The sequence below is a fragment of the Trachemys scripta genome, chromosome 6, assembly GCF_013100865.1.
Source record: "Trachemys scripta elegans isolate TJP31775 chromosome 6, CAS_Tse_1.0, whole genome shotgun sequence".
NCBI lineage: Eukaryota > Metazoa > Chordata > Testudines > Emydidae > Trachemys > Trachemys scripta.
Genome location: NC_048303.1, coordinates 122,851,533 through 122,864,704, shown reverse-complemented (window position 1 = coordinate 122,864,704; position 13,172 = coordinate 122,851,533). Strand labels below are relative to the sequence as shown.

At 41.7% G+C, this 13,172-nt stretch overlaps 1 protein-coding gene across 2 annotated transcripts in view; it reads right to left on the bottom strand.

Annotated features, from left to right (window-relative positions):
* The window catches only part of GAK (cyclin G associated kinase), a 77,452-nt gene extending 68,163 nt beyond the window's left edge, over positions 1-9,289 (bottom strand). For both annotated transcript variants that reach the window (XM_034773817.1, XM_034773816.1), the window contains exons 1-5: positions 9,208-9,289; positions 7,217-7,276; positions 4,364-4,478; positions 3,117-3,259; positions 68-193 (exon numbers count right to left, since the gene is read on the bottom strand). In XM_034773817.1, the coding sequence (XP_034629708.1) occupies positions 68-193; positions 3,117-3,259; positions 4,364-4,478; positions 7,217-7,219 (387 nt within the window). In that variant the 5' untranslated portion in view covers positions 7,220-7,276; positions 9,208-9,289. The remainder of the gene's footprint in view (positions 1-67; positions 194-3,116; positions 3,260-4,363; positions 4,479-7,216; positions 7,277-9,207) is intronic.
* Between the last annotated feature and the right edge of the window lie 3,883 nt (positions 9,290-13,172).

Genomic DNA, 13,172 nt, shown 5'->3' with positions numbered 1-13,172 from the left:
TGCTAACAGAGCAGCACTAATAGAATGAATTTAATATCTTATAATTAACTGCTGTCAAGTTTCTCACCTCCTCTTCAACTATTGCTCTCTTTTGCGCAGACCAGCTGTAATCAGGATAATGTGCTATAGTTGTAGCACTGCCAAAATCACACAGCTTAATTGTCCCTTGGTTACTAATCAGCATGTTCTCCACCTGCAGGTAGGTTAACAAATTGAAAAAGTTACAAACATTTATGAAGGCTGTGTAGCTCATGCACACTTTTAAATCATGCCCAGGAAGTGTACAAGTATTTATTAAATAAAATGAATCAATACTTAGTATTTTACTACACGTGGTATCCCACGTTAGAATGGACACTTAAGACTCTATTAGAGTAAGTGACAGGCTTAAGGTCCAAGCCATAGGCAAAACAGGTAGTAAGCCCAGGAAGTCCAGCTCTCCCCCTTAGTCTTGCCACTAGACAGCTTGCCCTGAATGACATGATCTATTTTGTGGAATAGTACATCTTTATTTCTAACAAATTCAATTCAAAGGATCTAGTATTTTATTTAATCAATGTCCCTCCATATGTTGATTCTGCACGACATTTTCCAGTGCTTTAAGCTAGAAAAGACATGCAAGGAGTCTTTTACAAATTGCCCTTCAAGATTAATGAGTAGTTTAAAACCGTATCAGGAGCACCAGTTAATAGCTTGGGGGGGGGGGGGGGGGGAAGAGATTCTCTCCAGGAGAATTCTGTGCTGATTGTGAGGCCCGAAAAGGAAAATATAAATTAAATGTTTATTCAAAAAATTAAAACTGTTTTCTATAGATCTCATCTTCTCTGTTAGCCTTAGATTGTGATAGCCTCAGAGCATGGAATATCTTTATCATTGTATCTTGAGGCTGCATTCCCTTGACCCACCCTGATAACTGACTCTTCCATTTAGTGGTTCCTATTCTGTTAGTACACTCTTTAGTGCTCCCCTGTATGCGCCAGGTCTGGCATAGTGGGCAGAGCAACAACCAAATACAATCAGCACACACGAATATCATCGGCACCCCCTGGGAAGACAGAGTAAAATGTGCATGCTTACTTGGGCCCAGCTTTTAGAAACAGTGGTCACTCCCTTCCTAAGAATGTCAGTAGAGTGTTCATATTTTAAGGGGGTCTCTACCTGTGTCTTCCAAAACCAGCTTACAGGGACTTTTAAAAATCCAAATTTAATTCTGAAGAAAATGCCTCCCCTATGCTACAAAATGACTTGTTTTGTTCCACATGGCAACTACTCAGGAGGAGAAATTAATTCAGAGAGTTTCGAGTATGAGAGCCATGCGACTATTCAAAATACACCTCTACCCCAATATAACACTGTCCTCGGGAGCCAAAAAAACATACTGTGTTATAGGTGAAACCGCGTTATATCAAACTTGCTTTGATCCGCTGGAGCGCGCAGCCCCCCCCCCCCCCGGAGCACTGCTTTACTGTGTTATATCCGAATTCGTGTTATATCCGAATTCGTGTTATATCGGGGAAGAGGTGTACCCCATAATGAATGTGGAATTTAAACACATGGCACCAGTTCTTACAATGCCGCGTGCATGTAAATCACATTAACATTAGCCATTGTGAAAAGGATTGGGGGAAAGCAAATGAAGGCATGCGTGCCACACCAACAAACAAAGGAATGAAGTAATAGAAAGTCTGCAGTGGAGGTCACTGCATGAATCTCAACCCATCTGAAGCTGCATTATATCAGAGAATTTCAGAAATCCTAATATCTTTAAGCAAAAGAATTTCAAATATTACAAAATCTTTGATGATACTGAGCTCAATCATTCGTTTTCCCACACAGCCAATACTAGAGTCATTCACTTTAAGGCCAAATAAAGAGAAGATATCTATATTTGTAAACAGGTATTAAAGCAAAAACATTTTAGTTTAAAAATGCACAGAGACTGTTTGACGTAAGTTTTCTCCTCAGTCTACCCAAACTCAGTTTTCTGCGAACAGCAGAGCAAACACACCTCCCTGGATCATTTTAGTGAGGCCATTGTCTGTTGCAGCACAAAGATCAAGATCTTGCTCTGAATTTTCCTGTAAAAGCCCTCTCCCTGTGCAGCTACTGTAGTATGAAACCCGCTTTCTGCCCCTCGCCCTCTCCCCATCACTTTGAGTCTCTGCCAGGTACAGGTTTTCTTAATAGGCACTGGAATAGTAACAGAAGAAATCAACAACATAATTTTGATTTAACTCTGTAAAACGGTCTATTATAGAATCATCCTACACAGAATCAGGACCCCCACTGTTCAAGTAGAGCAGAGTAAAACATCAGTCCCTGCCCTTGAACTAGTGTCTCAGGAAAAATTTCAAGTTTTAAAAAATGCTAACCCTTGGCAACTGCTTAGTTCCTCCCAACAGGATGGCACTGGCCACAATTTTACCTCAGAGCTCAAGGCCTTCCATACCATTTGTAAAGGACTGACAAAGGATGAAAGGTCTTAAAATAACCAATCAGGAAATAAGTGCCCCCCTTGATTAATTTTAGTTCAAAAGTCAATGTGCTCCAAAACCAAGCACTACAACAAAAAGTAGATTTTAGTGCTTTTTGAAACTCCAGCCATCCCAATCCCCTACACTCACTGCAGCTAGTCGCTAGGTTCAAAAGAGAACAGCATTTCAGTAGCACACTGACATTACGCTCCGCTTCCTTTCACAGCTTTATGTTTCTGCTATTAAAAAAATTGTTACCACCAAAATATGTGTGGCTTCCAGTCACGAGCTTACTTACCAGCAAATAGGAACTATTGTTCAGACTAAAGTAAGAGTGGGAAACAGATTACATGGTTTCAGTTTGAGCTCTGAAATTTAACTAACAGGATATTCAACAAGTATTTCTAACACCAAAAATATAGATAAAGGATGTGGTCTAAACACTAGGCCATGTAGTGGTGTCCTTCATTCCCAGCCAGCAATCCCAACAAGATGGATATGTACTCATGCCATCGTTTGAAATGCTGCATACTCAAGTGTCTCAATTTCATTAGTTCTACAGCATCAACTTTGTAGTCTGCCCTGGAAGTCTGCTTTCACACTTCATTCAAATGTTGCAGTCACTTAAATTCTATACTGTACCTTTAAATCTCTATGAATAATAGGTGGTTTCTGTTTATGCATATGTTGCACTGCTCTGCAGGTCTGATAAAATATCTTCAAAACTGTATCACACGAGAGGGGCCCTTTGGATTCAACTTTCTTTAAGAATTCCACCAATTGCCCTACAGGAGATAGAATCAATTCATATTAGTATACAGATGCTTCAAGTTTTGGAAACGTGCCATTAAGTATATTAGATAAGTCTAAACGTGACACACACCTGTCCTGACCAAGCAGCATTTAATCCCCTGAATTTGACAAGAGATTTGATCAAGACTATTTTTGACTATAAAGAAAATCCAGGAAGATTTTTGACAAAGAACTAAGCACTAAGAAGATGATGTTGTCATACCAAAAAAGGACATTGAAACATTCTTACTTCAGGTTTCAGAGTAGCAGCCGTGTTAGTCTGTATCCGCAAAAAGAACAGGAGTACTTGTGGCACCTTAGAGACTAACAAATTTATTAGAGCATAAGCTTTCGTGGACTACAGCCCACTGATCCATAGTTTTAAAGCATTTGTAGCTTGCATCCCATTAGGATGAAAATACTGCCCCTTCATTTCATCAGACTATGCCAGCAATACCCACTGGACATTTTATTGCCCAATATTAGCTACCAGTGAACAGAGTAGGATTTACAACAAGGAATCAATGATTAAACTGGTCATGAATCATTTTAAAGGGGCCTTTCACTATACCAGCTGACACTCTTCATCACAGATGCAGTATGCTCTTTTCCCTCCTCTCTACTCCTGCCAGGGCGTGAGTCAGAAACCACCCTTCCAGCTGAGTAAAACTGGACAACACCCTTAGCCAGGAAGTACTGCTCCTAAACAAGCAATTAATAGGAGTCTGAATGCTTCAAGTAATTAGTCTAACCCATGGTAGTTAAAGGTGTGGTGGGATTTACAGACAATTAGAGATTGCAAACATTGACTTGCTTAACCTTGAAAGGAGAAGAGTTAGAGGGAATTTATGAGAAGTATGGTAGATTATGAAGGGGACGGTAAAAACTAATCACCTTGCTCCTTTTCAGAATGGCCCATAAATATGAAAAACAGGTCAGTTAATAGCAGGTAAATTGCTGTCTTGCTAGAGAAGTTTTAACTGTTCTCCACGTAGTAAAACTGCACTTTTCCAGTTCAAGATCTATGTATTCATTTGGAAGAATTCACTGCATTCCTAAAACAAGCCACACCACGCACGAACGAAAATAGGTTTTACCTTTACAAAGCTCGGTGAGCAGAAGAAACTCGCCCTGCCCAGTATCCGATTCTTCTTTTCCTATTGATGCAGCAGAGCAGAACTGGACAATATTGGGATGACCTGAAAGCTTTTTCTGGGGATTTGTTCAAGGAAAAACTAAGCATGTCAGAGATTTTCTTCATACTATCAAGCACAATCAGCTCACATACACGTCTAATTGGATGTGTTTAACATACACAACAGAAGAACCTAACCGGTATCTCATTGAACAGAATGAGAACTACAGGCAAAGTCACCAAGAGTAAAAAACTCAATACCTGTTAATAAGGCTCTGGAAGACGCAGATTCTGATCTGGATACAGCTTGGTCTCTCTTGACAATGAGTGCAATGCAGCAATAGAGGTATTTGTAAAAGACTTCTCCAGCGACTAGACTGAATCATGGATATCTGCTGACATTCTGGCTGTGTGACCAAGGCAGGCCACTGTGCCCTCCACACAGGTCTATACATTAGCCTGGGGTGCCCTTTCTGGTATGGTTTTCCTTCAACTAAGTAGAAAAAGGTCTCTCAAAAATCAGAGCCAAGAAGCTTCATTATAAGCAAGATTATAAAAAAGGAAAATCAAAAACTTTATATTATAAAAGGCTTTTTAAAATTTCACTTTCAATTAAAAAGAGAATCAAGGCTCGTCATTCTGGTGGAGGGAGGAAGAGAGAGAGGTGAACCTAAGTGACCTTAGTCACTGGTTGAGGAGCTTACAATGTATCTGGTTATGTGTTTATATCGAAACTAGAACAGTGGGACCCTGGTCTAAAATTGGGGTCCACCGGTGTATTGAGCCATGAATGCATGAAACCAAGCTGCTTAAAAATGGGTATTGGCCAAGGGTTGTGAGTAGTGTTGTTACTCTCGGGCTTACAAAGCGTGCCCCTCTTGTGAACTCAAATGTAAAAAGTATGCAAAAGTTGATAAAATGTTACAATAACCATGAAAAATTGGTCAAAGTTGCTTACAAAGTTGCATGTTGTAACAAGTGCATGAGAACCAGACAAAGAAACTGGATTAGTCGAAACCAGAAAGGCCATGCTGATCTAATCCAAGGACTGTTGAAATTATGCTGTTTTTTAAAAAAGTGGAACCAGAAGATAACAGATCAAAATTGGTGTGCCGGATATTAGGCCTAATTAGTGGACAAAATAATGAGGGGGATGGACTATGCTGCCCACTTTTTCCCCTTTTGGGGTTTCTTAAAAAGAGACATGTGCGAGATAGGGCAATGATCAGTTCAATTCAGCTCTCCCTCTCATCTCCAGTCCCACCTTGCATCCTCCGACCTGCCAGCACCGCAACTCCTCTAAGGGACTTTATTCCTGAAGGGAAGGCCGGCTGGCGTCGCTCTTGTTTAAGGAACTTGGTTGTCACCTGTGAGTGCTGAAAGTCATCGCATCATCATGACAACCAGTCCTCAGCTCGCCAGGGGGGAGAGCTAATTACCAGCACCACAAAAGCATGCAAGATCCTGTATTATATTCCCTTCCCTTGTGTTATCTTCTGCCCCACGGTTTCTTTCTTCCTAGCCTCTCTCACTCCCGACTTTTCACCGAACCCTGAAATTAACAGTTCTGCAGTTATCCAAGCCTGCCTTGTCTAAGGAGAAAGGATCCAACCAGATGACAGCCCTGACCAGATCATAACTAACCAGGGTCAAAGCAGCAGGCGTCTTGATCGACTAGCCAGCCAAAGCATCCACTCGTAACTAACCAGCGATGCAGTGTTCCAAAAATATCAACAAAAGCCATATTTTACCCATCTTTTCTATCCCATCTCTTCTCCACCTTTAGTCTGCCTGTTTGTTAAGAACAGGATAAGTAGATGCCCTTCACATCAGGACAGAGTAAAATTAACCTTTGCCTTTTCATCAAAGAAAGGCTGTTCTGAAAATAAGAGGCTGATAGTTTGACACCAAAAAGAGAGAGACTTTGATAAGGTCTAACTAAGTCTGTTCTGCATAGTCACTCAACCACAGTTTCAAAACAAACACTACTTCTAATTTCTTGTTCTTTCTTGTGTTTAACCAATAAACTTTCAAATGAATTAAATTAATGCTTTGAGGTGTTTCCCAAATAATCAAGTAAAACCAAGGGCTCTATTTAAAAACAACCGCAAACCTATCTATCACTGTTTAATATTGGACAGGGAGTGAGTTTATAAAACCTGTAACTCTTCAGGCCTTTGAGACCAATATCCATACAACAGTAGGGAAAAAGAAGAAGAGTTGTTAACTCAACAAGAGGAGTAGAAAGTTTAAACAAATCTTTATCCAACTGGGAAATGACAAATTCTGAATTTCCCCTCCGAAATTATGACAGACCAAACCATTATCTCACATTCCATGCATAACATTACAGCTGTTTACTTTAGTATTTTGGAAACTTCCTTTGACTTCACAAATTATGGCTTAGCAATTAGTGACCTCTAGCCTATGATTGGTCACTGAAGGAAGGAGTAAATAGCAGGTGCAATCATTTATTTAAAAGGAAGTTTGATACCCACAACTCTTTATGATGTACAGTTACCTTGGCATCAGTTTTCCAGAGTTCAATTTTATGGATGACACTAAAATGTTAGTTAAACATTTGAATAGACGACAAAAAAAGGAGCTGAATAACTCAAGGGACTGATGTGACTGAAAACCTTTTATCCTGTAACTCGTTGGTCTGTACCAAGCCCAGGTTTCAAAGATTTTCTTCACTGGAGAAATACTTTAGAAATACTTTCAGTGTCCATATGGATCGTGAAGACCAGAAGCTAAGTCTTCAATATTTAGAATAAAGAAATGAACATCCTGAATTTTGACCTAAAAAGGATACCATAAAACAAACTTCTTGAATGATAGCTCTGTTCTTCTCCTCTTCATTAGACAATAACCTCTGTATTAGAAAAAAGAATATTGAAAAAGGGGATACCATTTCGAAGTATTATAAACTTATAAAAACACAGACATGGAAAAAATCAGAGCTAACAAAACCGTCAACTCTCAAGATAAGGGAGCAAGAGTCAAAGCTGGCTTGATCCCGCTTGGACATGTCACCGCAACAATAACCAGGTTTCTAGTCACCTGTCCTTCTGTTCATCTACATCAGTGGTTTTCAACCTTTCCAGACTCCTTTCAGGAGACTGATGCTCAAGCCCCACCATGTAACTTAGCTTCACGGCTTCCCCCAGCCAATTACACTGCTTGCCACCTTCTAACGCCGACCCTGCACTTGTGACCCCCTCTAAATCCATCCCGTGGCCCCTCTGGGGCTCACGACCCCATAGGTTGAGAACTACTGATCTAGATGAGTTGATGTACCCCCTGAAAGACCTCTGCGTACCCCTGGTTGAGAACCACTGATATATATCCACTCTCTCTGGGAGCGCAGCCTCTAGAATCATGCTTGCACTACTGCACATAGCAGTTAGTTCTGGAAGTTAGTTCTACAGCAGTCTTCTGGACTTCTGGGATGTTTTGCTACAGCAAAGAAACTTGTGCAGCAGATTCAAGGGAATTTTTAATGGAATTAAATATGACCATCACTACCATTCTTCCTGGTTTTATTGATGTGGATATTAAATATAGTGTCCCCCACACTTCCAATTTGCTACTGATTTATGCATTAATAAATGTAATTCCATTCTGGTGGCAGAGGGAGGAGAGAGACTGGAGATTTGGGTAGCTGGAACTTTTGGCACCTACAGAGTGGTTGTCTGACAACAGTGCCTCTCTCTCTTGTCTTAGGTGAAAAAGAGAGATGGACTGGGAGAGATAACTTGAGTGTTCTTGCCACTCACTTGATGGTCCAGTTCCCCCTTCTGAAATGCATTTTCCTGAGGATTACCCCTAGAGAAAGTTCATTCCTGCTGAGAGGTTGGAGCCATGTAGTCTCATGGTGAAAGAGGTTTCATGCTGTTGTCTGCTAAGCAGTAGTGTAGACCAGCCCTTAAGTCAATCTAACTTACGTCACTCAGGGGTGTGAAAAAGAAACCCCCCTGAGCGATGCAAGTTACCACGACCTAAGCACTGTCCAGACTGGCACTATGTCGGAGGGAGATGCTCACCTGCTGAGATCACCTCCGCAAGAGGCGGAAGCTGAGTAATTATGCCGACGGAAGAGCGCTCTCCCGTCGGCATAGAGCGTCTTCACCAGACGTGCTGCAGCTGCGCTGATGTGGCGCTTCTAGGGTAGACCTGCCCTCAGATGAAGATCTGTTTATTCCTGCCCCCCTTCCTTGCCAAAGAATGGCCACCTGGTAGGTGATGGCCCATCATCTTTGAGGACACCTGGCTAGACGTCTTTGTTTGTCTTTGTTTGCTTGTTTGTCTTTGAGAAATTGGTTTACCCACTCCCCAGACATGTCTGGTAAACACACTTCAGTCATGATTTCAGCTTATATTCATGTACAGTACTAGTATCCCACAGACTCTATCGGACCACCAATATACGTATGCCCATATCAATGGACCAGCTCAGTGAATGGTGGGACTTTCTGTTCTTCCCTAGGCCAGACAAAGATACATCCTCTGAGATACATCTTTATACACCAATACAAACAAGTTAGTTACTCCCCCTCTGACATGCCTAGTTATCACCCATCACCTTATACATGTTGGTTTTGACAAAGTTAAGTATTTTCTGTGCCCGTTTACACAGTAGAGGAAAGTGCGTATGTGAATCATCTGGACTGGTACAGTAAGCAATGGAGAAAATCATTCAGCTCTGACTTTTGTTTAGTATGTACACATGTACTACAGTGACCATCATGCTAATACACTGAGTCAAGAGACATTTCAATCTTTAAAGCGATTTAAACACGTTACCTTTAAAGCGTAATCTTTGCCACTTCCAAGATCTTGAGCTTCATATACAAAAGCAAACCCACCTATGAGATTAAGAAAAGTAAATTATACATTTCATTAATGTCTCTACCAGGTAAATTGATTAGTTAGCTTTATTTTAACAACTATAAATAGAAAAATTTCAGTTAACATTAGAAGTGTCTCTAAATACAGTGAGTGTATTCGATTATTTTTAAATTCCTAATGAGCAACATTAAGAATACCATAAATGTATTGGAAAGTTGGAACGGACTTCTGCTAAGATTCAGAGAGATGGATTAGGGCTGATTCATTAGCCCTCTACAATTGCCCCTTGTGTTAGCAGGTCCCTCCCTTATGGCAAAAATATGGGTGGGCCTGCAGCCATACTACAGAGGTCTAAGAAAAAGCATCCTTGACATGCCATCCATTCTGGTCAGGTTTTTTTTGGTGGTTCAATTATGGCCTGGACACAAAAAGAACGTCTCCCAAAATTCAAAGAGCTAAGGTGTTGCAGTCTGTGGGACAGAGCTCCCCAAAGAAAGTACCCAAAAAGTGAAGTGGTTAATGACGTCCACTGAAGTGAACCTTAAAATGATTTCACCACCTACAAATGTGCGTATCTTCTTATGAAAACGTTTTTACTCTTTACTACTGTAATTAATGGCCTAACACAATAGCTCTCTCTCAGGATGCTAGCCAATCCCTAATCCTCACTCCTTTTTTGGAGGGCTCCATGCCTGGACACCCATTTAAGTTGCCTTATATATGCTCGGAAGTAGTTCACACATCTCATGCTTTTTATCTGTTTTTCTCATTTTCTTTAGTCTCTTATTTGCAGGTTCTACTTTGTTTTTCTTTCTTCACCCTTTTTTCTTCATTGCTCTGCTCCCCTACTTTGTGAAGCACACACGTTCACAGCTGCTCCCACTGTTCACTTCCCCAATTCTCAGTAATAGCAGGTCCCCCACTGCTTTGCTCTCCGATCTCTGCTGGCCTCTTTGGGTATTATGCTAACCTTGCGCGGTCTCCAAGCCCTACCACAAACAGGGCAGGGAAATGGCAGCTTTTGGAGCTCACAGCCTCCCTTTATTCCATCGTTGCTTCAGGAAGCACTGCTTACACCACCATGCTCCACCTGGGAAGTCTGATTTCACTAGGGGAGGGCATGCCACACAAACACTCAACCATCAATCCACTGCACTTTAAGTTTTAACTGGCTTTGTTCAAATTTTTCTGTCTTCACCTAGCAAATCATTCATGGGTCAAGTTTACCTCCGACAGGGAGAAAAGACAATATCTGGGTCTTGATACCTTCCACTAGGCCTCCTTCCACTTGCAGAAGGGCTTGCAGAAGTAACAGTAGCCCCTTTAGGAGACAGAAGTGAAGGGAATGCATTTGGACTCTACATCCAAAGAGATACTGAGACCAAAAAGAAGCCCAAACCGGGGAGGTTCTCCGTTGGCTTTGTTATACACACCACAGCTTGAGAAAAAGGACACACTGGCTGATTTTTCCATCAAGATATTCTGTCAGTTTACATATTTGCTACCTTTCACACATCTCACTTGATTAAAGGCTTGTCTACAAGTGCAGTGCTGTAGTGGCACCGATACAGCAGCACCGGGCAGCACGTCTGGCGCAGACACCCTTCCCCAGCAGGAGCTAGCTCCCCGTTGGCATAATAAAACCACCTCTGAGCGCAGCAGACAATGTCGGCGGGAGAGCTTCTCCTGCCAACACAGCGCTGTGCACACCGGCACTTGTGTTGGCATAACTCAAGGGGTGGTTTAGTCACACTCTTTAGCGACAGAAGTTATGTCAACATAAGCTCTAGTGTAGACACAGCCCCAATTTAGGTCTTAAAGCCCAGCTTTCAACACTGCAAAGGCTAAATTGAATCAGTGTTCAAGGTTATTCTGACTAATTCACCTCGTGACTGGGTGCTTATTTTGCACTGCTTCCATCTGGCTTCAAAGGGAATCTCAGTGATATTTCAAGTACATGGGAGAGATAAATTGCTTATTTGGGTTTTCTTAGCTACATTTTGTTATCATTTATATAGAAAACTCCAAATATCATAAAGTGGAGTCATTTTCTAAACATAGATGGACTTTCTAGCATCAGTTTACTGTTAAAAGCATTATGGGTTTTTGAAGAGGCAAAACATTTATGTGCTTTCATGAACTAAGTGAGGTGGTTTCTTACCAAGCTGCCATTTGTTATTGGCGATAAACAGTTTTCACTCAACTTCTTTTCACAATGTCTACTTGGTAACTAGTTAGGAAACTGGTTCAGAGCTCTGAACACAAAACAAAGCCACCGACTTAATGGGAAGTGACACAGGAGTAAGTCATGGGCCAGTCTATTTTCCTTCTTTATTAGCTACTTATTTAATACAATGTTCAGCTGTGTCTGTATACACCAATAGCAAACTATTTGTATGGTTCTAATCCATTTTGGAAGTGATTTCAATTTCTTTCATCTGTGGATATGCATGACAGCCAAAACTACAAATTTATTTGGCTGCAGTTTTTCTTCTACTGTTGAAGCATTTGCCCTGTAAGCTTATAGTAAACCGAGGAAGAGGGGATAACAAAATGAGACGGTGGTGGGAAACTAATCATACCTCTAACGGGATCTTATCCTAGTCCCACTAAACAAGGATATTCTCAGAGTTTTATATCAGAGAAGGAAGAGAACTCAGATGTCATAAGCCTGTAATGTTTCATAACTCAGCAACAAGAAAAGAAGGATAGAGCAGGTCTAAGGAAGAGAGCAGTGCAGGAGAGACAAGAAGGAGTTGACCTGCTATTCCCTTTGACGAAGGGACCAGGATGCCAATATCTCCAGCCCAGCCACCGTACACATGCTGGAACAACTGCTCTGTGCTTGAGGAACACTGCCCAGGTAAGGCAAGAGGATGAATGCATACATTTGCTTCATGGGCAATCCAAACAGCTACACTAGCAGGCTTTTCAGAGAGCTGGTACTCGGAACCCTTTTGTAGGATTATGTGCAATCACTACATTCCCATCCAGTAACAGCTAACCAGCACGAGACTCCCACAGAGCATCCACTCATCTTGTTTTTCCAATAGTGCCAACAACAGAAACAGCGTGAAATTACAAGAACTCCTTGACTCTCCCTTTGCTGTTGGTATCCTTAGGGAACTACTATTTACAGGGGAAGCAAAGGCAAAATCCTGGGGGCTCGAGGTTGAAGGAAAGGAACGAGACGAGCAGAGGGGCTAGGGAAAAGTCAGAGCGAGAGAGCGAAACACTGGAGGGGACAGACAGACTAGTAGGGCACAGAAGAGAGCTCAGCTGAGAATATAAAAGAAGGGTGACAGACATACATGTTACCAGTAAAGCAGTTTATTCATACCCCATGATGTGCACTTGGACTGGGTCTTTCACGGGATATAGATTCCAAGTTAGGAAGTAAATCACAAGCCTGCAGCGCAGCACATCAGGAATACTCCACTTCCTCTAAATGCCAAAGGGGAAAGGGGGGCAAGCAGAACCCAAAGGAAATGACAAGTTTGTTCTCTGCAGGTTCTCCTGTTTACCCATTTATGCCTCACTTTCTAACTCCAGGTTCTCTACCCTCTGAACAGAGTCCACAGCATTTGTAGTGTGCCCCACGAGTAGGGCTCAGAGGCACTATAGTGATAAAAAACAAACCACCACCACCACCAGTAACTTAAATCCTTAAAAAGCCCCCACAATTCTGGAAAGAGCCCTGTTCCCACCATCAAGTGCAGAGGAGATGACGTATCAACTGGGGCCAGTTAGTCTCTTCCTGCATGGGTAATGGAACAAAACATGAGAAATTACAGCATGCCCAGTGCTTCTGCTAATCAGTGGGTGAGACACAGTTGGTGCCATCTGGCAAAGGGTTCACTGTTCTGTAACAGCTACTCTTAACAGGCCGGACAAGTAGAGCCCTGTAAATCTGCGGCTAT